Source organism: Nematostella vectensis, chromosome 9 (genome assembly GCF_932526225.1).
Source record: "Nematostella vectensis chromosome 9, jaNemVect1.1, whole genome shotgun sequence".
Lineage (NCBI taxonomy): Eukaryota > Metazoa > Cnidaria > Anthozoa > Actiniaria > Edwardsiidae > Nematostella > Nematostella vectensis.
This window is the reverse complement of record NC_064042.1, coordinates 7,450,293-7,476,729: the sequence shown is the minus strand read 5'-3', so window position 1 is coordinate 7,476,729 and position 26,437 is coordinate 7,450,293. Positions and strand designations below refer to the sequence as shown.

At 39.5% G+C, this 26,437-nt stretch overlaps 2 protein-coding genes and 1 long non-coding RNA gene across 5 annotated transcripts; 2 read left to right on the top strand and 1 right to left on the bottom strand.

Moving 5' to 3' along the window:
• The first annotated feature begins 1,240 nt into the window (after positions 1–1,240).
• On the top strand, positions 1,241–14,858 carry LOC5518205. 2 transcript variants are annotated; one of them, XM_032362775.2, is made up of 9 exons: positions 1,241–1,914; positions 2,636–2,771; positions 6,446–6,557; positions 7,514–7,633; positions 8,604–8,750; positions 9,314–9,391; positions 10,714–10,894; positions 11,034–13,519; positions 14,478–14,858. In XM_032362775.2, exons 1-9 carry the CDS (start codon positions 1,554–1,556, stop codon positions 14,628–14,630), a joined length of 3,774 nt encoding a protein of 1,257 aa, XP_032218666.1. In that variant the 5' UTR covers positions 1,241–1,553; the 3' UTR covers positions 14,631–14,858. The 2 variants fall into 2 exon arrangements, with proteins under 2 accessions (XP_032218666.1, XP_048589027.1); XM_048733070.1 differs by lacking the exons at positions 1,241–1,914; positions 2,636–2,771 and adding an exon at positions 5,584–5,810.
• LOC116601907 lies at positions 14,604–23,570 on the bottom strand. Of its 2 annotated transcripts, none has more exons than XR_004290200.2 (2): positions 23,118–23,570; positions 14,604–15,110 (listed from the first exon to the last, which is right to left on the bottom strand). It is a non-coding gene; the product is annotated as an uncharacterized LOC116601907 (long non-coding RNA). The 2 variants fall into 2 exon arrangements; XR_004290199.2 differs by lacking the exon at positions 23,118–23,570 and adding an exon at positions 16,392–16,920 and having other exon boundaries at positions 14,791–15,110.
• LOC5518152 (prolactin-releasing peptide receptor) lies at positions 16,944–26,437 on the top strand. The gene is made up of 3 exons (XM_001638123.3): positions 16,944–17,309; positions 24,117–24,206; positions 24,959–26,437. The coding sequence occupies exons 2-3, from the start codon at positions 24,176–24,178 to the stop codon at positions 26,092–26,094; spliced, it is 1,167 nt and encodes a 388-aa protein (XP_001638173.2). The 5' UTR covers positions 16,944–17,309; positions 24,117–24,175; the 3' UTR covers positions 26,095–26,437.

The window sequence follows — 26,437 nt, the reverse complement described above, 5'->3', positions numbered from 1 at the left end:
ACAACACATGATCTAAGTGCAACAATCAATGTTTTTTACAGGCATTAGCTTATTCTATTTTTAGAAGATTTTATGCCATTTTTTCACTGAGAAGCGGAATGGTTATTATGAATACTATAGCAAAGAATCAATGCAACTTGGGTAAAGATTGAGAAAAGCACTTCATAAGCGGATAAGTCATTGGCAAATGTACAACTCAAGTGCCAAAAAACTTCTCCTTGGACTTTAGAAGCGAAATACGAGCGACACAAATGAAGTTGTGCGCTCGTTTGTTTACATTTACGTCGTCGGTATCTAAAACCCGTAAGGGATTTTTTTAAAAAGAGAGAGAAGGACCTACCGGTTTCTCTCTTTTCAACAATTTTCAGGATTTAATGATGAAATAAAGTCACAAACATGCCTTAGTCCGAACGGGAAAACTTTAGCACTCACGTAAAACGGGGAGAAAATTTATTCTATTTACAATGGAGATGTGTATTTTCTGCTGTAAAACATTGTACCTTTTATGCTACAGATACCGTTGCATTTTAAAACGTTTCTGATAACAAAATACCAAATTTTTACTTACTTGCACTGTAGCTCGACTCATTTTCTGGTTTGTCGGGAGCTCCGTGAAACACGTCCGCACGCTTTGAAGTCTTGACTCGACTGATTTGATTGACAGATTTTTCGGAGCTTTGCTAGGGAGCTCCCTTTTATAGTGCGCGTGCGTGTAATGCCTGATGCACACTAAGGACATAACAATATAATGACATAGGCGCGTGCACCCTTATGTTCAAATGTTCAAGTGTGAATGGCCCAACATAACCACATGGACATAACGACATAAGAGAAAAAACATGTTTTTTTCTTTTATGTCATTATGTCCATGTCGTTATGTCGGGCTTAAAGAGTGCGCGCTCCTGTTTTGTTATGTCGTTATGTCATTAGTGTGCACTAGGCATAAGTGGGTACTTATAATTTGTCCGCTCCTGCTATCCTTTAGGGAGGTCTCACGTTAGTGGATCCTCACATCCTAATAACAATTGGTCATGAATATAGCCAGAAAAGAGATGTGCTCGATGATGAACCTGTTCATCAGGAAAACTGCTATATGATTTTGCACTCCTGTGGTAGTGGGATCCCTGTGTCTGTTTCCAGCTTTTCGCGCGATAGCCTGCTAGCTCTCAGGAGATTCGGGATTCCTGTGAAAGGGGAAAAGAAAAAGGAAAGGCGTTTAAAAACCTAGCAAGTTATTGAGCGTACCAATCATTTGAAATTAAGGTCTGAAGTCTACAGTTCTTCCAAAACAGCAGCGAATTTCTAAATTGAAATTTCTAAACTACTTGTGTGACCTTCCCGCGATCTATATAATGAGAGCGTGCCAGATTGAATTACACATTTCCGCATGATCGCACACTGTGCTGTATCGAGTTCTTTCCTCGGGTGAGCGCGCATATAAGACGCAAACTTTATGCCCTGCCATTAGTTATCTTGATCATGATGCCCGAGACGGCAAGGAGTATTATATGATCGCTTCTGTTTAAGATAGGAGCTCTCGAAAGGAGCTCAAGATGGAAGACATAGCAGTGAGCACGGTACGGCTCACTTTAGAAGACAAAGAGCAACAGGCGAAGATCAAAGAGCTGTTCTGCGCCCTGAGAAACGCTACAACCTCCCAAGAAATCATCTCAACACTACGCAAGATTCATAAAACCAGCGGGAATAAAATAGAAGGAAGGAAACCACAGGAAGTTGGCGTAAGCGTGGAGAATTGGCCCTTTACAGGCTTGCAGATATTCCTCGAGGAAATCGCCTCGCCAGAGGAAAAACAGGGATTTGTTAATGTTTTGTTACCGGTGATTATAAGTCTGGCGTCGAAATTGACGGAGTATAGTCAAAGCGAAGGACTCGAGTTTGTTTGTCGACAGACCGGTGAGTATGCATTGTGGTTTTGTGTACAATATCACGTGTGTAATCACCGTTTAACGTTCAATTGGACCATTTTACAGCCGCAGATTTTTTAAGTAGCTGTGGTAATTATGCCGCTAAACAACGGAATACTTCTACTGGATTTCACCGCTAAATACATTCCTTCGCATATCAAGTAATTGTTTGATATGAATTGATCTTTTTTATCGCTTGTTTAGTTTAATGTAAATAGCCTTACATGTTATTTACAAAACAGAGTTTTGCTGTGGATATGAAAATATTTAACGCTCGAGAGATCTGTGTTTGGCCTGGTTAATTTGCCGCACGCAGAAAACTATTTGTCGCTCACAGTACGTATATGTAAGCCAATTAAAAATCCTCGATAACTGATCTAATTATTGTCAACTTGTCAATGAATGACTTTATTGTTTACATCATCACGTTAGTAACGAGCCATCAAGGAATTCAATTAAAGATTAATAAGTATTTACTAAAACACTACTAATTTTCGCGGCATATTTCTGTTCGATTCTTGTTATATTTGAATTTAGTCGCGGCAAAACGATTGATTTTTTTCAAGACACAAATACAGCCTTTTTTGCAGAGCCATGCTTATTACCTGTACTGCATACAGTAGAATCAAAACATATAGCAGATTTAGTCTATGTTCGAGAATTCTGGCGATATTCATAATATTTTTATACCATCATTTGCTACTTTACAGAGTCTTCCGTCCCTCTGAACAGGAACTTCATCTCTGCAGTCCTGGCATCGGGATTTTTGTGTTCTCTTCCTCCTACTCCAGAGGAGTCAAGTACAAGAACCCTCAACTTTGCCAACTTTTTCTCCTACTTTCACCGGTATATATGACTTCTAAAATTTATTTATAGAAATCTAGTTACCCTGGGTACCAGGGCCTCCAAGCTTCACTGTACCAAATAATTGCCGAGTGATGCGTGAAGCTTGGAGCCCCTGGTACCAAGGGTAAATTAAAGAATTTCAGTTTCGGGATTTCTTTTTTGCACGCCACAGGTGCATATAGCTAGAAGCAAGCATATAGCTAGAAGATGGCACAAGGGAAAAGTAAATGCTCCTCCCTCACCCTGTGGCCAGAAATACCGAACTGACATGCGCAGTAGCGCGCGAGACTTTGAAAAAAAAAACAGCGTTTTTCGCAGGATAAGAATCAATGTAAAGTATTCGACTCCAGAATTACATACCTTGATATTTAAAGAAATGATAAAATTCGCACATTGCACGGCCTTTGGTTGGATTACTGAGCAAGTATAGAATGTTTGTTTGGCTAACATAGTTAATTTCGATTAAAAAAAAAAACAATTCGGGTTGTGGAACTCGTGTAATCCACTGGGTGATGGCGGCAATTTGCAGAAGTTCTAGCATTGCTGCCTCGGTTTCCGCATCATTGATTGTGAAGCAACAATTGCACGGCCTTGATTTCGAATCCCGAACAATGAAACAGTGACATATCCTTTTTTAAAACGTTATTTCAAAGATTTCGCTTCGGTTTTGCCACTAAAATGATAGCGATTTTATCAATGATTGCGTCGCGAATGTCGCACGTGTGTTCTTGTATCAAATACTTCTCTAATATCGCGCGAGTACACGAGAAAACGGTGTTTTGTTCGACTCCTTGAGTGCTGATCGCCGCCATATTTGCTGAAAATGTACTAGGCGTTGTCATTCCATGCCGAGAGAGCCTAGTAATGAGGAACCATCCAATACCATAGCAATCATAGCAACAAGTTTGTCAAGTTGTTTTCGCGCGAGTCACTTTTTGTTTTGTTTTGCTTTAATCGAGTCCTATGAAAACAAGATGTCATAGGAGATCAAAGGTAAAATGTCAGACTCTAAGCCATCTATGGTTGTTCTGACAGAATCACAAAACTCTTAAGCTAAAGTTACGTTAGGGATCAATTGCAAAACGCAAACACGAGAGAGCCTAGTAATGAGGAACCATCCAATACCATAGCAATCATAGCAACAAGTTTGTCAAGTTGTTTTAGCGCGAGTCACTTTTTGTTTTGTTTTGCTTTAATCGAGTCCTATGAAAACAAGATGTCATAGGAGATCAAAGGTAAAATGTCAGACTCTAAGCCATCTATGGTTGTTCTGACAGAATCACAAAACTCTTAAGCTAAAGTTACGTTAGGGATCAATTGCAAAACGCAAACACGAGAGAGCCTAGTAATGAGGACCCATCCAATACCATAGCAATCATAGCAACAAGTTTGTCAAGTTGTTTTAGCGCGAGTCACTTTTTGTTTTGTTTTGCTTTAATCGAGTCCTATGAAAACAAGATGTCATAGGAGATCAAAGGTAAAATGTCAGACTCTAAGCCATCTATGGTTGTTCTGACAGAATCACAAAACTCTTAAGCTAAAGTTACGTTAGGGATCAATTGCAAAACGCAAACAAAGTTGTGTTCTGGCCCAAGATTAATATCGGACTTCTTGCCGAGTGGAGAAGAACAATCCAGTGCGAAACTACTTGTAAGATTAGGTTCAACGGAAATGTTCCTGGGGATGCTTTCCTCATAGAGACAGCCGAGACTTTTACAAGCATCACTACAACAGCTGAATGTGCACCATCTAATCCATCTACACCATCCGGCATTCTCGTGTCAAGTTCTGCTGAATCTAGTAACACTCTCGCTTCATCTATTTCTGAATCTAGCATAACATCTTCTATTTCTGCTGCTGAATCTAGCAACAATCTCACTTGTCTATTTCTGAATCTCTAGTAACACTGTAACTTCATCTATTTTTGCTGCTGAGTCTAGCAAAAATCTCACTTCATCCACATGTAATTTCTGCTGCTTTATCTAGTAACACTCTTGCTTCATCTATTTCTGAATCTAGCATAACTTCTTCTATTTCTGCTGCTGAATCTAGCAACAATCTCACTTGTCTATTTCTGAATCTCTAGTAACACTGTAACTTCATCTATTTTTGCTGCTGAGTCTAGCAAAAATCTCACTTCATCTACATGTAATTTCTGCTGCTTTATCTAGCAACAATCTCACTTCATCTATTTCTGAATCTCTAATGACACTATAACTTCATCTATTTCTGAATCTCTAATGACACTATAACTTTATATATTATTTCTGCTGGTGAATCTAGCAACAATCTCACTTCATCTACATGTAGTTTCTGCTGCTGAATCTAGCAACACTCTCACTTCATCTATTTCTGAATCTCTAGTGACACTATAACTTTATGTATTTCTGCTGCTGAATCTAGCAAAACTCTCACTTCATCTATTTCTGAATCTCTAGTAACACTATAACTTCATCTATTTCTGATGCTGAATCTAGCAAGAAACAGCAAGTGCAGATAAAAGCTAAACAATGAATGTGAAATGACAACAACACCAGGACAGGCTCCAGGTGATTGACAGTCTTTTAAGAAGCTTACTGGCTGACCATAGAGAATCTACTATAGTAGGGGGAGATAAGTCATATATTCCGTTACGAAAATCCCCCAAAATCGTATATTACACACAAATATGACAACAACAAGGCATGTTCTAAGTTTTAAGGCAATTTTATTGGCAATGTTTCACAAAAAATCGCGACTTCAATCCACTCGTTTTACCTCTAAGAATAACAGCCGATTCCAAGCTACGGACAAGCTTCGAAACCATTGCCTGGGCTACCTGTGCTATAACTAGGATATTCCAGTGTTTGTTTGCTTTGAATAACTGACGTAGAATAGGAACTTTTTCTGCCCTCTGACAAATTTCATTTTATAATTTTCTGAATATAACCAAATTGACAGATGTACATGTACGCGCTGATTTTATGCCTAAACGTCGTTTATACCGGATGCAATCAGATGAATGAATCGTACGTCGAGTAAACCCCTCCAAAGCACCAGGTATTCTAACTACACGTGGTTGTCAAATAGAATTGATTATCAACTTAGTTGCACTGAAAGACTATGCGAAAATAGGTCGCCTTACGGATGAAACTTCCACCAAATCCAGCCGAAGGCAAGGGGCCCTAATACGGCGGATAACGTTAAAACCTCGTCGAGAGCAACGTGCCCTAAAACGACGAAAAGCTAGTCGGCAGGTTAACTCGCTTCTCCCTGATTACAACTTAGTTCTTACCTTATTTTTGGCAATTTGGCGTGAAGTGATCAGCCTTTCCACTTCCCAGAGCTTTCCTTTCCCTTTAACTTGTCTTTATATGACAATAGGACTTGAACCAAGGCTCGTTAACTGATTTAATGTAGCGTAAAAGCAAACCTTCCGTCTTTTCGCCATTTTATAAACAAACGCGCCGTTCGGAAAATAAGTCAATGACAGACCAGAAAAAACAATCAGTTGATTGGCAAGCGCGCGAGCTCGAAAATAACATCAAAATGGCTTCCGGTTCGCTATTTCTGGCCATTGGAATGTAGCATATCTATCACGCTACGATTGGCTAGTGAAATACGTGTCAATTAAACAATATTCTTATTTGCCAACGTTCCTTGTAACCAAACATGACGAGTTAATGTCATTTTAGTCCGGGACATCGAGAAACACAAGCTGCCAAACTGCGGTGTTTCCTGCATTACTTTGAGCGTCTTGCTGAGGTCAACCTCGATCTTCCTGGCAATGTAATCTTCACACGACAGGTATCATCAAGAGCATTATTTTGTGCTATTGCCAATACACTACAACGCATTGTTGCCATATATTTGCCCCAGTCGTACAAGCTGTCCCTTCAAATAATCACACGTCCATCAATCTTATAGATAAAAAGAAAACCACCGGACAGCCTCTATCTGCTGGTGTGCTTCGGACCTTGTGGTCTGCGTCGATAGTTGATTATGAAATAATACTTTAAAGACAATATCGGCAACAACGCCACGCCGCTGAACACTTTCTGAAACGGCGTGGCGTTGTTGTTGACTTTTTCTTTTGGACGTATCTCTTTGTTATGCAACTTGGTTGCTATGTGCGTGCAATTTCCGGTTTACAAGCGGGCGTTTCCAAGGCGCGAAAATGGCTTGTTCGGTATTTTCGATGTGAAATTTCGAATTTTATATATAACAAAACAACAGCGGAAAATGGAATAGAAATATAAAGAAAAGGGAGCAAAAAAAGATGACAGCATGCAGATAAAAAAATTGCCCATATTTACCGTTAGTATATAAAACTCAGGACCCTCTCAATTCGCAAGAACAAGCGATTTGATTGGTTGAGAAACTCGGGATAAAATTCAATATACACTAGGAGGTGGATATTTTCCTGCGCCTCGAAATCAAACAAAATGGCGGGTGTAACAGCCGATTTGCAAGTGTTTCCGAAAAGAAAATTGCTCTAAAGCTCGTTTTATATACTAAAACAATTATACCATTTCCATTTCGGTGGCTTTAAAAATATCTACCTCTCTCAATGGAAATGGTATAATTGTTCATTATCTGCTGTGTAACACTTGAAACAAAAGGACATCGGGGTTGTTTCGTGACTTTTGGGCGCATTTTCGGACGGCAACTTGCAATTTGAAATTGTTTGTTTAATAGAGAAATGACTTCCCTACTTTTTTGTATTCTCCCATTCACTAACAAGCTAATCGTGTGTTTTTTAGTTAATAAGTGAGTCTGAGCTACCTTGTTTTGACGACTGGAGCCGATGTGATGTCCCACTATGCCCTGTCGTAGTCGACACGCGACATCCAATAGAGGACGCGGACGGCCCCTTATTACAGGTTTGGAGGCGATTGATTTCTCACCATTACTTGAGAAAATATGAGAGGAGAGGGGCATAGGGTGCTCACATACTTTATGTCTGCCCGCACATATGGCACCCGCACCATCTAGTATACTCGCACTCGATCAATGTTAAGGTGAAACGAAATAGATCCGCTCGAATCCTCTCGGTTGTACGATAAAACGTATCAAAATATTTTTTTCACATTTCCCTCTTTCTGAAGTCAAATTGTGTTTGTCGGTTGCGAAAGCTCTTTGTAGACTGACAAACGCGGAAGGCTGCAAAAGAAACTAACGGCTCTATAGTCGACCACCAGAGTATAAAGCTGGAATTTGCCAACCCCCCTGCCATGAGAACATACAAGCATCATACATCCTTATTACAGGTTTGGAGGCGATTGATTTCTCACCATTACTTGAGAAAATATGAGAGGAGAGGGGCATAGGGTGCTCACATACTTTATGTCTGCCCGCACATATGGCACCCGCACCATCTAGTATACTCGCACTCGATCAATGTTAGGGTGAAACGAAATAGATCCGCTCGAATCCTCTCGGTTGTACGATAAAACCTATCAAAATATTTTTTTCACATTTCCCTCTTTCTGAAGTCAAATTGTGTTTGTCGGTTGCGAAAGCGCTTTGTAGACTGACAAACGCGGAAGGCTGCAAAAGAAACTAACGGCTCTATAGTCGACCACCAGAGTATAAAGCTGCAATTTGCCAACCTCCCTGCCATGAGAACATACAAGCATCATACAGAACATGCGATGTATTTCCTGCGGCAGAGCAAAAAAAGGGAAGTTTTCCCAAAATAAGGTCTGGTTATCTTCGGTAAGGTTGAATTTTTGCGTAGCGGTTCCTTATATTAGCTTTTGGTAAGAGGAACTCCTTGTATGCGGAATCTTGAGCTTATATATTAAGAATTGGAAAATTTCATCCCATTTTTTCCTCTGTCATTTCCTGCAGGTTGACTTCGCTAACTGTTTTATCGGAGGGGGCGTACTCGGCTGCGGTAACACCCAGGAGGAGATTAGATTTTGCGTGAGTCCAGAGTTGATGATATCCATGCTGTTCATGGAGGCAATGGAGGATAATGAGGCGATTATTATAAAGGTCGGTATGGGCAGAACACGGGGGGGGGGGGGGGGGACCTTTAGTAGAGCCTCTTCCAACTCATATTGTGGTAAATATCTACTAGCTGCTGGGCGTTGGCTGTCTTGGGGTGAAAACGCGCAAGACTAGGCACGAGAAGGAATCGAAGGCGAGGGGCAGAAAAGAGGAAAGAAAAAGAAAGTCTCTCTTCTCTTCTTTCTTCTCCCCACTCCTTTAGCAATTCCGGCACCAAAGGAAGCCCAAATCTTGTAAATGCGAGAAAGAAGCTAAAAATACGCCACAAAGACGCCTGCGAGGAGGCTACGTTTAGTGGAGCCTTACCATTATAACGATCGCCGATATATAGATCGACACGGGGTGGGGGGAGTAGGAAAGTGCGCTCCTTGAGACAATGGAGGGTATCAATATGGAGAACGATAGCCATTTTCCTTGACTTCAGGCAACGACATCCCATCACGGACCCGTTTTCTCAGACCTTGGTGCGGCGGAATGAGATGCCAGGATAAACTGAAACGTGCTATTTGTTATATGAAATGTTTTCTTTGTAAAATAAATTGTCACAGGGTACAGAGAGGTTCTCGTCGTATACTGGTTATGGAGACGAATTCCGCTACGACGGGGACGTCCGTGACCTGGCCCAGGTAAGACAGAGTCGCTGTTTTGGTCATTTTTATTGTTTAGTCATCTTCTTTGCGCCTGGTGCACACTACTACCAACTGCGCGAAATATTACAAATATTTTTGAAATGCATACGATTAAGATATGTAGAGTTTGATAAACGAGCTATTTGCTTTTAGCGGTCTTAAGTGATCACCGAGGGGCGATCGCGACTGACCAGATTCGATCTGGGAGACTTTTTAGCTATACAGTTGACCTACTGGTGTTACACTGTTACACATTGATGTTACACTGTACTGGTGTTACATAAGTCATCCACAAAATGCTTCCAGTGTGTTCTGTTGGCAGCGACATAACGGAAAAACATGACGTGGGCTTCAAATAAGCCCATTTCACATCGAATAAGGCGGATAATTTCTCTGAGTACTTAGAAACTTATAGCAAACAAACTATCAAGTGCGAATTTTTTTTTTTTTTACATCGATGCGACTTTTTGTAAAGTGTCATTGAAATTTGAACTTTTCGTCCCTGAACTGATACACAGGGAAATGATGATCAAGGAAAAAATACCTTAAAAAGCCAAAATCTGGTTATGTGCACTTCGGCCTCACGTCATTTGTGTTTTGAAATACAGTCCGTAATACAAGGAACCTATAGCCATTGTAAGAAATTGTGTTTTCTCTCTAAGTCTGGAATTGCGCGTTTTCCAGGTTTTTCCGTCATGTTGTTGGCAGCAGCCTTGCCCCATCCCATGCCTTCCCTCCCGCAATATTCCTTTCTCTTTCTACTTTTCTAGCCAGGTGGTTTTAAGCCTTCCTCTCTTCCTTTTTCCTTCAGCCGTCCACGATAGAGCCTACGCAATTGTGGCTCTGTTTGTTTTATCGCAGAATATGTCCTATCATCTTGCATCCTCTCCTCTTAATCTCTTCACTGAGCAGGCCTACTAGTGTGATTTGACTGAAACAATAATACCCTCGCCTTCGTGGTCACTGAGCCAATAGCCCTTTTGGTCTCGAGGAATAATTGTTGAAAATTGAGGATCAACTTTGTTTTTTTAAGATTCTTAAATTACCAAAGTTAAAAAAATATCAATGTCAAAATATGTCCAACAGCTACTAACCTAGCCTCCTTTTAGAGGCGTCTCTAAACGTTCTAAGATTCAGTGTCTCTAAACCGACACTGAATCTAAGACCCTCGCTGGTTTCTTGTGGTAGACAAACAACCGCGCTCTAGTAGCATCGCCACAGGAATCCCGAGCGCCTGTGTTTCTTTTCTGCTGCTTTCTGGGCAAAGCGATGCCTGCGGGGGAGGTTACTAATAACCCTGTGATACGTTAATTTTGTAGCGAGACATGTTTGGAAACCTAGAGACGACCGTGGTTGCCATAGACGCCACGTCATTCAAGCACCAGCCACGTGACAAGCAGTACGAGCAGGGCATGGTGCTTAGGGAGCTCAACAAGGCATTGGTGGGGTTTCATTCACCGGAAGTCGGTTTTAACAGGATGTCACGTAAAAGGGATACCGGTAAGTCTTGATGTTACCCAGCCAACAAAGTTAAAACAACATAGATAAAAAATGCATATTACCAAGTTAAGAGTAATCAGGGAAGTATGATGTATACACTCTTGGAGTTATTTAATTGATGATTATGTTTTGTCCACAGAATTCGTTGACATTACAGTTACGCAGGAGGAGCCTGTTGCTATGGCAACAGTACCAGGTATTCACAACCTTGGCCAACTCATAGCTGACCGCGTCCTGCAAGGAGTCTGGGACGACATGACGTTAAATGGCGACCGACATACAGATGACAGCGGTAAACTACTCACAAGTTTAATAAAGAAATCAGTAGAGGAAGTGTTTAAGCAAACGCCGGAGAAAGTACGTATTTACACGGAGCACGTAACTAACTCCGCCTTATTACCAAAATGCCTGCAGCATGGCGAGCAAAGCAGTGCATCTGTGTCACCACTTGTGCCCAGTACCCCTCCTTGCAGCCAGAACGTGAGTGGGACCCAATCTCCCCTCTTCCTGCAAGTCACGTGCTCAATTACGCAATCTACACTGTCCAGCACAAGCTTTGCCGACTCGCTCTCCAAGTCTCTTCTCTCGTGTGTGTCTCTGACGTCATCACTTGCAAACAGCATAACAACAATTGCTAACACGCCACTGGAGGCGGCATCGGTTGCTAAGGAGACATTTAGGAGAAGCCCAAGGGATCTTGGATCTCCCGTCAAGAATGCGGACAAATTCATGTCGTACTTGTCTCAGAAAGTTTACGACGACGCAAGTGATGTTCAACCGAAGCAGTTAAATTACAAGACGATATCCGAGTTTACCGAAGATCTTACGTCAGTCATTGATGTTGAGAAATCTGATTGGTCGAGGAAAGAGTCTTTAGGTGGTATTCCTCAAGTGGACTCTCCAAGGGAGTCCGATTATCTCGACTTGTGCGCATGTTCAGAGGAAGAGTTGGAGGCGAGGCGAACGAGTCTAGCCGAGCTTGCACTGAATCTGTTCGAAGATTACGCTTCATGTTTGGCAAGGTCTGTGATGGAATCTGCTTTCGGCTTATTCAATAGCCCTGTCTCACTGCACGACACGAGGGAAGTGAACAAAATCGAAAGCGATGATGACGAGGTGACAGAAAGCGATAATGATAGCACCGGAAGTGACAGGAGCGATGTGCACGACAGTGAGCGTGACGAGGTTGTAGTTGATGAGGTTTACACAGGAAATGGAATGCGTGACGAGGCTGTATACGAAGAGAAATGTGACAGCATCCTAGAAGATGACTTTGAGTTAAACGAGGAGGACATGAAAGTAGAACGCATGCTACGTGACAGCCGGAAGGTATTGCGTGATAATCTAAAAGTGTTGCGTGACCAAGAGGCTTGTGACAATAACAATGTATTAAATCTTAATCCGGAGATTGAAAACGATGTTCTGAAGATGCGCCAAAGCACTCAACAAATTCCTGAGGGCAACAATGCATTACTAGCTATGCGTGACACCACAGATGACAGACAAGGTAGCATGCGTGACAATGATGTATCTGCGGACGTTAGTCACGACAGTGAGAGTGACAGCGATCATGGGAATGATCTTGATGGAGATTGGAATTCTTCAGACATCGAGAAAGAAATCGAAGACAACTTCTTTGACCTTGATCGACTATCTGACGAAGAAGTAGTTTACTCTAGTTTCACAGATTTGGGAAAAGAAATTGAAGATTTCGCGGCAAAGATTAGTGGAAACTGTATAAGTTGTGGAATTAAAGAAGCTGTTCTATCGTTAGAATTAAATCAAACTCAAATTAAACAGGAATATGAAATAGATTACGAAACTAAACAAGTTGAGCATGCCCAACATGAACCGGTAAAACCTGTCGAGCAGGCTCAGTCTGAACCAGTAAAGCCTGTTGAGATGCCGCAGCCTGTACCGGTAAAACATGACGAGCAGGCGCAACCTGTAAATGAACGTGGTCTCGAGAATAAGAATTACACCCTATCATATGAGGATGATTCTGATGCGATAGCGTACACCGCCGAGCTAATATCAAAGGCCATCTTGCAAGATGCCCTCAAGGAGGCAAGCAAAGAAATATCACAGTCACTTGAGGACGAGGATTATGAAAATAGAGAGCGAAGAGATAAAGGTGATGAAGCGTCTGAGGAGAATAATAGGCCGATACGTTCTACAGGTGATGATACCAGTTACATCAAAGATGATGAAATGATCTTGGAAGACAAAGCTAGAAACAGAATTGTTGATAAACAAGAAGTTGTTGCTTCTGAGGGAATAGTTATCGATGCTTGTGATGGAGTAAATGTCGAAGGGGTTAGTAATGCAAGTGGGGATGTAGTATGTATCGGTGTACAGCCTGATAACCTACCGCACGCCATGTTACATGAGTTCGCGGGCGTCATGTCTCAGCAAACAATCCAGACCGCCTCTTCGCTCGTCTCCACAATGGAACGACTTTCAGGAGGTACTCCTGCACCATATCCCGTCTCTACTGGTAATTGGGGATGTGGATTGTTCCGGGGGGACCCGCAGTTAAAGGCGGTGCTTCAATGGTTAGCGGCGTCTGTTGCCGGCTGCCCTGTCCTCGTTTACCACACGTATGGATACGGGGAAATGTCAAAGGTGAGAAACACCCCATTTCACTTTCTATAGGCGGCGGAAAATAGAGGATGTGGGGGTAGTTTTAGCATTTTAGAACTATGAGGCGTCGCCAGATTGGTTCTTAATCGCACCCTCTTAATTTTATCGAGTCCCAACTCTTTCAGACCCTGGCCCTGCTCTCCCTACTTTTCAGCTCTTTGCAATTTATATCTATATTTGTAATTGCATCGTTCCCTCCCCCCACTCAGGCAAATTAAGGCTTGACTGCGGGCTTATACGCGGACATCCCAGGATTTTTCGAAAATACAAGACTGCGGTAACCTACAACAACCAAATTTTGCATGGTGAATAACCATAGGAGAAAAACATGATCTGCACAGTCTGTTGCCATGGAAGCAGCAAATGTGCTGCTTTGCAAAGGTGCAAAGGCTATTTCATATCTGTGTAATGTCAATAAACAAATATGGCTTAAGATTTCCAAATTGTTTTGCCTAAATGTTCCCCATTTTTACTTGAATGATTCTAGCTAATTAAAATTTAAATTAATGCGATTTAATGCGCTTCCATGGCAACAACAATTTCAACTGTTGTAAGTTACCACGATCTACCACTATGCCAAGCTTTATTTCCATACCATGTATACTTCACGAGGTATTCAGGAAACTTATTTTGTTCCGCGTATAAGCCCTTAGTCAAGCCTGAGCACGACGTATGTCTTCATGTATACCCAATGGCTTGGGTTTCTTGCTGTATGCAACCAGAAAATCCAAGAAAGAAATGTTTACCCAGTTTTTCGTTTATAAGAATTAGCGCCCGTTCGCAGATCCTTAGTCTATTTCGAACATATGACTGTACCCTGTCTAGGTGGTAGGTTATCGAGACAGCCCCCTTCCTGCCCCCTCCCCTTCTCATCTCCTCCCTTGTCCAATTCTTCGATTCCAGCAAAGACGCTAAAATAAACTTATTATTTGATCTCTAGTTCTTTATGGTTCAGCAGTCTTTGCGACAACGTAACACAAGAGTGTGTGACGTCATGCGAGTGGTGTCACGCTTCTGTGAGAAGCGGTCGTCAAGTGGTTCTGAGAACAATGAAGATGTCAACCTATTTGAACTCCTGATGACAAGTTCTTGACATCCAAGTCCATTTCTTAGCTGATGTATAAAGCAATAAATTATATTATGGTTAATCTTAACACACAGTTTTTATTTTGTAAAATGACGTTGTAGTTTTTTTTTTTGTTTAGAAATTCCTGATGATTATTTCAACTTTTTTATAATAAAGGATTATTAGCAGAGTTTGAAGGCTGTAATTCTTAAATATTTTTACTTGTTATTCTAAATAAACTATTTTAAGCCATTACATCAACCTTGATCGCTGTCCTTAAGCGAGCTCTGTGTTACTCGTTTTTCCATCTCTGTACTTCTTCTTAAACATTTTAAGTTAGGCAGGTATTGTAACGCTGTATCACCGACGGTAAACATAGTGATGAATGTTCCACTTTTCTAATGCCGCTTGCAGACCGCCGTGAGTGATGTGATGAGGTACTGAAGAAGTTTCAACATCAACAGCGTGTCCTGGCCAACCACTAACCAAAGAAGTTTCCTCTATTTCCTGTCGTAACAAATCAATAAAAATAAAAACCTTAGCTATTTATGTCACTCGATGCCAATTTTTAAAATTAGTTGCTAAATCGCCTAGTCAATTGGATTGGTGCTGTTTCTACACCATGTTATTGAGTGCGCGACAACGTTCGCCAACGTTGACCTTTATAATAACGGTTCACGACTAATCGGTTAACAGATTATCCCCAAGGGGATTCATAACCCCTTGGTAGCCACTAAAACTACCAATTGGTTATCATTGCTGATATAATCAATTCACTAAGTTTTAACCGGGCTGACCGAAGAATTGAAGAAGAAAACGCTTTTCTTGTTCTTCTTTATACCCGAAATGCGATAACTTCCTTTCATAAAAATAGATGTTTTTCCCCTGCCGTTAATTTTATTGCAATGTTATTGAGTTATTTTTCTTTTATTGACAATATTGCATTTTGGGGTCCGAAGGTGCTTCAGGTGCTTCAAGTGAACCAGGTATTTTAGCTTCATTCTCCATGGATGACTGACAAATGACGTGGTCGTGATTGACAGTTGACGTATAGTTGATTGACAAAGTTGATGTGTTAACCCAGCTGGGGCCTTCAATGAATAAATGTGAATAGCGATTTAGGATAGATAACAAATGTATAAGAAAAAAAGCAGAACTGTGGAAAATAATGATGGTATATTCATTTATTTTTTTTCTGCGAATAAAAAAAATTCAACGAGCTTTGAGGGCTGTCGCTGGCTTGAACAGGTTTACTTAAACTTTGCCGTCCACTTTTTAATTAAAAAATATATTAGTACCTCGGCAAACTAATGAGGTTCTGAGATTTATAATGACCAAACTCATTTACTGAATTTCCATCTTTAGCTATAGCGTTGTATTTACTTTTCGATTTCTATGTCATGTTACATGTCACAGAAGAAAGGAAACAGAACAAGTGAACAAATGAACGTGTCAAGCGGGGAAACGGCATATATAAATTAGCGCTTAGTATTTATGTTTTGGTTCTTCCACATTACCCTCTTCAAATCCAGCAAAATTATTAAATTTGTTATAATACTACAAGAATTCAACTTTTCATTCCCAAAAAGCTCCAATGATGTGAAAAAAGTTAGGAACATGATGTCACTGTTTTTGACATATAAGTGTGTAAAGAATGATATTTGAATAATTTCCTTTTGCACTTAAACCACGGGAAATTAAAGGTTTCAGTACACCTAATTAAATTTCTTATGCTTAGCTGTGGTTGATAAGTAGAGTTGTATAAATTCGCATGTGGCTTCCGCTTACCCCCGACTGTTTTTGTGAGTTGTTGTTTATATCCTACTGCTACTCACCAAAAGCTCGTTATAACGAAGCGATTTAATGATAACAAAAGGTACACCCAAAACTTTACTAGATAAACAAAATAAGCCGTGCTTTATTAAAGATATTTATAAAGACTCGTTTTAAGGATCTTAAAGTTACTCTTTGTTTGACTTTCGGTGAACGTGTGCCGTGCAGATGGAGATAATTCGATAGTAGGGAGTTTATCATAATACACTGCCTATGCTTATATGCATAACCATCCCCTGGGTTCCACGCTGTAAAAAAATTACGAATAACTGCTAATGGAAAAATAACTTCCCAAGACGCAAATAGTGTATAATATGATAAATTTCAAGGTCTTTTTTTATTTAAAAAGACCATAAAATGCTTTGCATAAGAGCTCTGACTACTTGCCGTGCCCTAAAAAATATTTAAAGCAACTGAATTAGGAATAATAACCGCAGCTGCTTTCCATTGATCATTTGCATTAACTTTTATAATTATATCAGGACTTTCCCCTTGCGGCCTTAGATCTTTTGTTATCAACAATTTTCTAAATTCTTTTTGTCGCCCTACTTTTACTCAAATTCGAAAAGAATGTATCTCTCCTAACAGACTTTTCGGTTGTTAGCTCTATCAATTTATAACCGCCGTATACTGATTATGTAAGCAACGGATTTCTCAGAGCTTCAACTGGGGGCAAAGTAAACAATAACCTCTTCGGTAAGTTGCTGGCCAGGACACGGTGTGAGACATTGAGTTGAAATCTCTTCAACACCTCATAACATCAAGAACAACTCACGGCGCTCTGCAAGCGGCAAAAGGAAAGTGGAACACTTCCATCAATACGTTTACCGTCGGTTAGACAGCGTTACACTACTTGCTAACTTTGAGCGAAAGGTGAGAGTTTTCTTTTTTCATTTGTTTTCATTTATAAAGGGTACTCACTTTTAAGGCTTTCCGGTTTTTCACAATAGCAGAATCACGGCGAGGATTTACTTGTTTGTTAAATACCTTTGTTTTTACTTTCTGGGCACCTTCTATTACCCTTATCACTAAACTTCTCCTTCGACTTAGTTAACCATAGCTCACCCTTTTCGTTTAAATGCATGCAGAGCTTTCTAAAAGAACTTTTCATCTTTAATAATCCATAGTTTTTCAGTACTCTATTAAAAATGTTATTAAAGATAAGAGTTGCGATTTTCACTTGACGAAACGGGTTTACTTCTCAGGTAGACTTTTCAGGTAGAATATTCGTTCGGAGACGATAAGGATTTTCTTATAACCTTGAGTGGTAAAGATATCACAAAACAGTGCTACAATTCTATATTTTAATTTCTAGTTTAAATATTTAATATACACCATGAAGTACACAGACTTTAGGTCCTAATGTATCCTTTAATACTCAAGGAAACTCACGCAAGCCGGGCAATATAGAAAGCTTTTACCCCCTTCTCAAAATATATTTACAGGCTCGACGATATTGCTTTAGAAACCGGCTACCCTAAACTAAAAAAATTTTGATCTTTTCTTGAACGAGTAGTTCAAACACGACACGCAGTCACATCAGATTTACAATTACTGTCACTTGAACATTTCTTGTTTTGGATCAACTAAGCAAAATAGTCATATACTTTCATAAGAACTTTATCCCACGGGCTGACACCATTAATTTACTTAGAAATTAAATGCCGTAATGATGATTGTAATAACAGGTTATATTTCTAATTCACGTTTGTAGAGACTTGATTTTATTTACACTGCTCTAAATGACTTTTATTCGCCTTTTTTAAACTAAATTCGCAATATATGTGAATTTAATTCCCTTTTCTTTTTTTTTTCGTAAAATGGTTTCCTAGCAAAGGCAAAATTGATAAAAAAGCGGTAAATTTTCCATTTTTAATTATCTGAGTTATTCTAATAAAGGCGCCCCGACTCAATGGGCTATTTCCTTGCCTTCTTTAGTGTTTATTTTTCTATCAATTCAACTGACATCAGTCACACGGAACACCAATAGGCAAACATTTCGAATTTGAGTATCGACCACAAATTATCGCAATTCGTTCCTGCGCTAACATACGAAAAACATGCCAATCCTTCGAATTTTCTCCTTTATTACATTTTCTCTTTCATTTTCAAACATTTTTTTTAAAATAGATTTATGTTCTATTTTTATTGAAACTACAATACAAGAGGAAGCACTTAACGGAAATACGGGGAAAGCACTTTTAAGCTGGTTTCCGAATAATCGCTGCAATCGCATGGAAAAGTTACAAGGGCCGCGATTGAGTGATTCGGTGCTTTCTCATAACACTATCGCCTTTCAAGTACGTTTCCATATAATCATGCGAGTCCTGTGGTTGCTCCATGTGACTGGCGGAGGATTAAGCCCTGTGCAAACTACGCCAGCACAAGCCAGCATTACTGGCGGATTCTTGCTCGACTGACCACAAGACAAAGGAATAGTCAGAAAGTCCATTTCCCATTTTAACATTTCCTTTTTCCTATAGTCAGTCAAGCGAAAATTCGCCAGCAATGCTGGCTGGTGCTGGTGCAGTTTGCACTGGGCTTAATATACGAAACCGTCTTCCTTCATGACGTCATGTAAGACATGCACCAGGGGTTGGCTAAGAGGGAATCCTTAATAAGAAATTACCAACTTTTTGCTCGCACACATCCTCCCGTTTTTTCACAAAAAGAAACGTGGCTTTGATTTGCTAGATGCGTTTATATAGAGAATACTACATGAAGAGTGCGTGTTTACGGTTTTTATTCACGAGTTGTGCAGTATAAAAAAAACGAACGAGTGAGTGCAGCGAACGAGTGAGTATTTTAATACAAAACAACGAGTGAATAAAAACTGTACAAAGCACTTTCTATTTTGTATTTTGTTTATTATATACATACTGAGAAGTTTATAATAAGCTTATTACATAACATTTTATTAGACTTGGCTGCAGAGGCTCCGAGGTTTGTGCTGTTCGACGGTTCAGTTGAAGACAGACAGAAACTTACATTGAAATGAATCTGTCTCGCTAATGTCAGGCACAAGACTGTAGCTCATTTTACACAAGTAGTGGATTTTTTAATCTCTAAAATCTCAAAATCTATGAAATAAATGAATTACTAAATTGAAAATGCTTGTACGATAAAATATCGTTCGTCCAATCAGAACCGCGAATGACTTTTCTACACGGTGAAAAAACAACGTTCGCGCCTCTGATTAGCTGAGACCAGTAAACGAACGAAAATTTATGAATATATTTTCAGTGAGTATTTCTCAGTATGTATATAATAAAATATTGTATGCAGCACTTCTTTATATCTTATTGTAGTTTTTGTTCCCGACGTAACTAATTGATAAAAATTGATAATCAAAAGGCAGGGGCGAATCTAACTTTTTGCTAAGGGGGGGTTTGACCCAAAAAATAATTTTACCTTCGTGACGATTTTGGAATAAACAGACACAATGAAAACAATCAAAAAAGGCAGCCCAACGGGGGAGGAAGTCTTAACTCCCTAACCCCCAATAGATCCGCTACTGAAAGGCAATTGATAAATTTGATGATAATCGATATCAATTTACGAATTTGATAGTCACTCAAATTTTTCCCGTTATCAATTGTTATCATTTGATATCAAATATTATCAAATAATTCGGCGCATTCCAGTTATAAATTACCTATCTATTAATTAATATTGACTTCATGTCAATTGGTGTCAATTAGATTACATATAAATTTCTTTCAATTAAAATTTTGATTATTGATTGTTATCAAATGTTATCAATCTATATCAATTTTTTCAATCATACAATTACTGTGCCAATCTTTTGTTTTAGCTCAGCACTTTCTTTACTATTTCCAGAGCAAAACAATGTCTGCTGTTGAATAATGTTATCTTGATTAGATAGAAATCGTTAACCTCGAACAAATCTGTCTTGATGAGGCTGAGGCTTAATAATGAAGTATAGTACGTTTATCTCCAGTCAGTAAAAAGGCTGCATTTATTTACTGTCTTACACAATCCTATCAAAGTGATATTAAAAATGCCGCTTTACAAAATACTCAGAGAATGCTCTTCCGTTTTTATTTTCTTCACCACTTGAAACAAGTCTCGTCGTATTACACCATTGTAAGCTTGTGCGATTTTTAAGTATTTTACTAAAACCCTCTCTTATTCACGAAATCAATATTGATTCCTTTTATTTCCAAAGTACTTGTGTAAAAATGACTCGAAGCTCTTATAAAGTACGACGCGCGCTACCGTGGCCACCTTGACAGTTTTGTGGAGTAATCCAATGAGGATACGAGAAAAGATTGACAAGAACTTACACCGAGGCAAAAAAAAGAAATACTTGAGTGCTTATCATAGCACTTCGGGGTATTCTAGTTATTGTTATATTAAAATATATTAGCTCCAGCACACAGTTGAACATCAAAAACAATGTTTTTTAATCCAAGATTGCGGACTATCTCCCAAGTCCCGGATGTACACAGGGAACATACATACATTACTTAACTATTGCATAATACTACAGTTATGAAGTTTGTGTCGATCACAACTACTGTGATTCTCACATGCTAATTACTGTTTGCCATTGTAGCGCGTCGCAATAAAGCTAGTTTCCTCAGGACATAAGCGAAATGGTAACATGTCTCCATATAGTGAGGAGGTTAACGACTTTGGAAGAATGCATGTTTTCGATTCCGGTTACAAAACAAGTGAACGAAACAAATAAGTAAAAGAAAAAAACCGCACAAAACATTGACATCATACAGACGTGGTATAATTTGCATTTCCGGAAGGTTTGTTTAGTATTGGTTTTTGGAAGTGTTGTCATGGATACATCAAATCTGTTACCCAGAGGTTATTAATATATAAAATGAAGAGAAAGCTTCCGCGTGCGTCTAGACGTCAAGTGACACAAAACCTAAGCAAAAGGAAATTGAATATGAAATTTTTTTTTGTTTCATGTGGTTTTGTTTTGTATTGTCGTTACATTCTAGTCGAAATGGCAAGAATAACGACATGTGCGTAGTTTTTCTATGTAACATTGAAATATTAGTATGAAACATTTAAAAAAATTGTCGGAAATTTATCAAATTACTTCTTGAAAAGGACTACGTTGGTTAATTTCCGAATCGAGGCCAACGTCTGGATACAAGTATACGTACAATATGACGCAGTCTGACGTGCTTACGTGCCCGTGCATCACGTTAATTAGTTAACTTCTGCATGTTTTTAAACTATGCATATGTAGTATACTATAACTAGGTGATATATCAGACTCACGATTTTCAGTACTAATAGTGTTACTGTTGTAGAACCAATTGACTCTACCACAATTTTATATAGCTATAGAATTACTTTCATTTTATATAACAAGATGGAATGGCGCAAAAAAACTATACACTTTGATATTAAGTTTAATATCAGCTTGCTGATATTCATTTTCCATTTGTTTTTGTGGATATTCATATATTTTTGTTTTAAAAGGAAACGGGATTTTAAACACTATCTTTTTTCTTTTTAATAAAGTGTCCATTGTTCTATCACGTCTATTTGTGGTTAACATGTATAAGTCCCCTTGTATTTGTTATAGTGTAGTGTACGCTCTTTAAATGTAGAAAGAAATATCTCACCACTTTTTAGAGTACGATTATTATAAGAAGCAGGTCCAGTGTGTCTTACTACAGCCTGTAAGTCTATATTTGGGCATACTACAGCCTGTAAGTCTATGTTTGGGCATACTACAGCCTTTAAGTCTATATTTGGGCATACTACAGCCTGTAAGTCTATATTTGGGCATACTACAGCCTTTAAGTCTATATTTGGGCATACTGTAGCATACTAAGCAGGTTCGCGCTTATCTACGGATAAATATGGTTATCGAGACATTTGATTGGATAACAACCTTATTTATCTTTGGGTTAGCGTTAACCTGCTTTCTAAAAGCCCGGCCCTGGTTTCGTTTACCAAATAAAGAAACATGGATTAATTCTCCGCGAAACACCGAGTAAACTCCTGGGAGCTAAGCAAGGAGTTTATTTTTAAAACACTCAAAAGTTGCGCGTGTGAGTGAGAAAGTACACAGACGGTCTCCTTTTAAAAAAGACCTGACAGACACTGTGTGTTAACGCAGTGCCGTAGCAGGCCTCGGAATATTGGTGGGAGCACAATACAGAAACAAAACATGAAGAAAATATGTGGTGGCACAGCCACGCCCCTACTGGTCATTTAATTATAACAAGAAAATATTAGGGGGGGGGAGCATGTGTCCCCAGTGCCCCACCCCCTACTACGGCCCTGTTACATATGCACTAGATCTTCTATTTACGATTGACACCGGTAATTTGCATTTCCCTACGGTTTTACATGCTGTCTTGTTTCTTAATGTCTCGTGCTGCGAATACGATTCCGTCATGATTTGATGTATTTTTGTCATTGAAATAGACCGCATTTCTTTTTGATGACGCCAATATAAATAATTAAACCATCTTTATAGAAAAGTGTGCCTACATTGCGCGATAAAAATTCTTAGCGGAAATTACTCCATCCAACGTACGTGAAAAAAGAGAAATATAACATTATTTTTGTGTTAAATAATTAATTCAATTACTGATAAAATGCGGTTTTATCTCGAATGATGAGTTTGCGACACGTGCTTTCATAAGTTAACTAAGAAGATAAAACTACGCCTCTTACCTTGAGGAAGATTGAGCTATTTTTAAGGAAACTGTCTCTTTCAAAAATAGAAAAACACGTACGACGTTTTTCTAATGTCCATCGTTGTCACCCTATAAAACACCCCATTCAAACAAACAAACGCACATCGAAAGGATGGTAGCTCATTAATTAAAAGTATGGTTATGACTTTGCGACTTCCTCGATTTCTCCTCTAGTTTGTTTAGTTTTACATTTGATGCAAAGTAGTTTTCGAAAAGGGGAAATCCAGCACTTTGACGTTTTGGATCACTTCCTGAACAAAGCAACAAAGTTTCCAAGTACATATGTCACTCTGATGTGAAAACCAAGAGAAAGAATACATCGATTCATCTGCCCCAAATCTCAAAACTCTAACGGTACACATCAATGATTGTATTTAAGATTGTATCTGTCCTTTTTCAAATGAGTTGATCTCTATCGAAGCTTTGCCACATTGGGTTCAATGTGTGGGTTAAGCACACAAAGTTGTGGTTTTATTTCAAGAGCAGTTTTCTTGAGCTTTTAATTATTTATGACGTTTTTATTTTCTAAGATTACTCTTAACCGCATTTATTCTCACTTATTGTAAGTGCTTTATTATGAAGTGTCAGTCTTGAAAGTGTAAATTTTTACGTTTTCTGAAAATATTTCTCTTGTTGCATCGTTGCACTGTTTACTTGGTACAATCTTAGTCGTAGAATTTCGAGCCCTGTGATTTCCAGTTAAAAAGTAAGTAAAAAAAGCTATAAATACTTAAGACCATATAAACTACCGCGCACCAATCGTTTTAACGTAATAAATATCGATGATTATGACATTGTACAACCCAGTACAATAGTAGATAAGTTCAACACCTTGATGTGATTCAGTCATCTTCCCTGATTTGGGTTTCAAATACCCAAATCAACACCAAAAGTTCATTTTCAAAATAATACGCCTGTAATGAATACAGTTCTTAAGTGAATGACGTCATTGGGACATTTGTTGTTATATCCTCAGCGGTTCAGTTACCTGAGAAGATCACATAAAAGAAAGCACAGCGATTAAGTTGTGAAGCCATGACCGAACCATTCGGCTCGCCAAGCTCAGGTAAGAATTACCCGTGTCTCCCCCTACAAGCGCGCCTTAAAATCAACCCAACCCACCATTATTATCATATTTTACACATCTCTAGACCAAACCCTTCAGGCCGGATTGAAATATTTTTTTTATTTTTACAGAGCTAATGTTTTCTTGTTTGAATCACATTTTTTTTTCTTATTATGCGATTTAATTGCGATGTTTTTAAACTTGCGCACGGCGGGAGAGCTCAAGTTGATGAGATAAAAACAGATGAAGCTCTGAAACAACCATTATATTTTATCACGTCTTGTTAATATTACTGCGGTCCCCCTTTTGATTAAGTCTTTCAAATACTATGATGTAATTAGGAGACTAGAAACTATGTCCTGTCAAAAGAGTGTTCCAGCACATTATAAACTGCAGATTGTGAGTTTTAATTGAGGATCTCTCCTAATGGAAAAAGGTACAGAAATGCTTGTTTGTAGGTTACTACTATCCTCAAATTAAGTCACGGCATGAAATTTTCACGAAATCAGCATTTAAACAACATCTTGGTCATATGCATGCCAGATGAAAACACATCTTATCTTGTCCATTGTTGAATTTTTAATTTCACCTGAGGCGAAATAACTTTTTGGCCTTTAATGGTTGCAAGTATGATAAATCACATTTTGTCCCTGAAAATAGTGCGGCACAAAAATGATATTACATAGTGGAAGGCAGCTAATGACTCTCTCGCACTTATTGAAAACTAAGTTAAAGGGTTTTTCTCTCTCCAGGCAACGCCTCTGCAAACTCTAACAGTAGCGCTATGGAGTTCCCATCTGATGTGACCATCGGTCTCACTGTGTTTGCGTCCGTATTATTTGTCCTCTCCATGATCGGGAACGTCCTTGTCATCCATATCGTGTGTACCCGCAAGCACATGCGCACGTCCACTAATGTACTCATCCTCAACATGGCGCTGGGCGACCTTCTCCTCACTATCGACATCCCGTTCATTGTAAAGTGGTTCTTTGTCCACGAGAAATGGTTTGGCGGTCGTTGGGTTGGGGGATTTCTCTGCAAGGCGGCCATGTCCGCGCAGCCCGGCTCCATCGCCGTTTCTGTGTTCACGCTTGTGTTCATCAGTCTAGATCGGTGCTGTGCCATCCTGTGTCCTCTGAAGAAAGCAATGAAAGGGTCCGTCCTGAAGATTAGCATCATAGGAATTTGGCTGGCTTCAGTTGCGTTCAGCGCCCCGGTCATGATAGTGACTGGCGTACGAGAGACACCAAATGGCGTCATCTGTAATGAATACTGGACAGACTACCCAATGATCAACCCTAAGGCGTTTATATCGGCCTACATGGTATGTACTTACCTATTGCCACTAGTAACTGTGGCAGCACTTTACGCCGCCACCGCCATCAAGTTATGGTCAAGGAAGCTTCCTGGAAATGAGAATTTACTTGCACAGCAGAAAGTGAATGCGTCCAGTAAGAAAGCCACTGCCATGTTGATAACTGTGGTCGTGGTGTTTGCGGTGTGCTGGTTGCCGTTACAGATCCGCGAATTCTTGAAACTGAATGCGCCGGACTTAGAGATTCCTCTTCGTGTGGACATAGTTCTTCCTTGGATAGGAATATCAAATATAGCCATTAACCCTCTTCTTTATGGTATTTTTTCTGAAAAGTACCGCCGCGAATTCGCGAACATTTTGTTTTGTCGTGTGTCTCAGAAGCACGAGATGTATCCTGGATTTACGACCATTCCCGACCGCACTCCGAACACCACGCCGATACTTGATCGGAGGCGACGATCCACCTTATACGGAAATAGCTTGAGTCCGTGTCCTGACCACAAAAGGCGCTCGACAAGCGAACTTATCCAACTGAAAGACATGAACAAAAAGCTATTCAACGGAAACCGCTGAGCGCTATGGGAAACCGTGTACAATATAATACCCCGACAAAAGCTTCCATGATGGCTGCATTTTTTTTCGCACCCCCCTGGTTGAAATAGAGCGTGTGTTAACATCGACCAACATTGCTGGCGCTGCTACGCTCGGTTGACCAAAAGACAAAGAAAATGTTGGCGAACAACGTCAAAGCACCTTCCAGCATGATGGACAATCAGTGCCAACATTTCTGGGCCATGGGCTTTACGATCGCGGTCCCAAAGAGGCTACATATACGACAATAGAATATTGATACACCATTTCTTAGCTGTTATTGTTTATATCATTCGACTACAAAAAAAAATTCCAATCAACCATG

Bases quoted from the DNA above. Each gene is read 5' to 3' on its own strand.
- LOC5518205 (XM_032362775.2), top strand. From the start codon at position 1,554: ATGGAAGACATAGCAGTGAGCACGGTACGGCTCACTTTAGAAGACAAA. The intron at 9,392-10,713 runs GTAAGACAGAGT...TTAATTTTGTAG, and splicing joins ACGTCCGTGACCTGGCCCAG to CGAGACATGTTTGGAAACCT. The intron at 10,895-11,033 runs GTAAGTCTTGAT...TTTTGTCCACAG, and splicing joins GTCACGTAAAAGGGATACCG to AATTCGTTGACATTACAGTT.
- LOC5518152 (XM_001638123.3), top strand. From the start codon at position 24,176: ATGACCGAACCATTCGGCTCGCCAAGCTCAG. The intron at 24,207-24,958 runs GTAAGAATTACC...TTCTCTCTCCAG, and splicing joins ATTCGGCTCGCCAAGCTCAG to GCAACGCCTCTGCAAACTCT.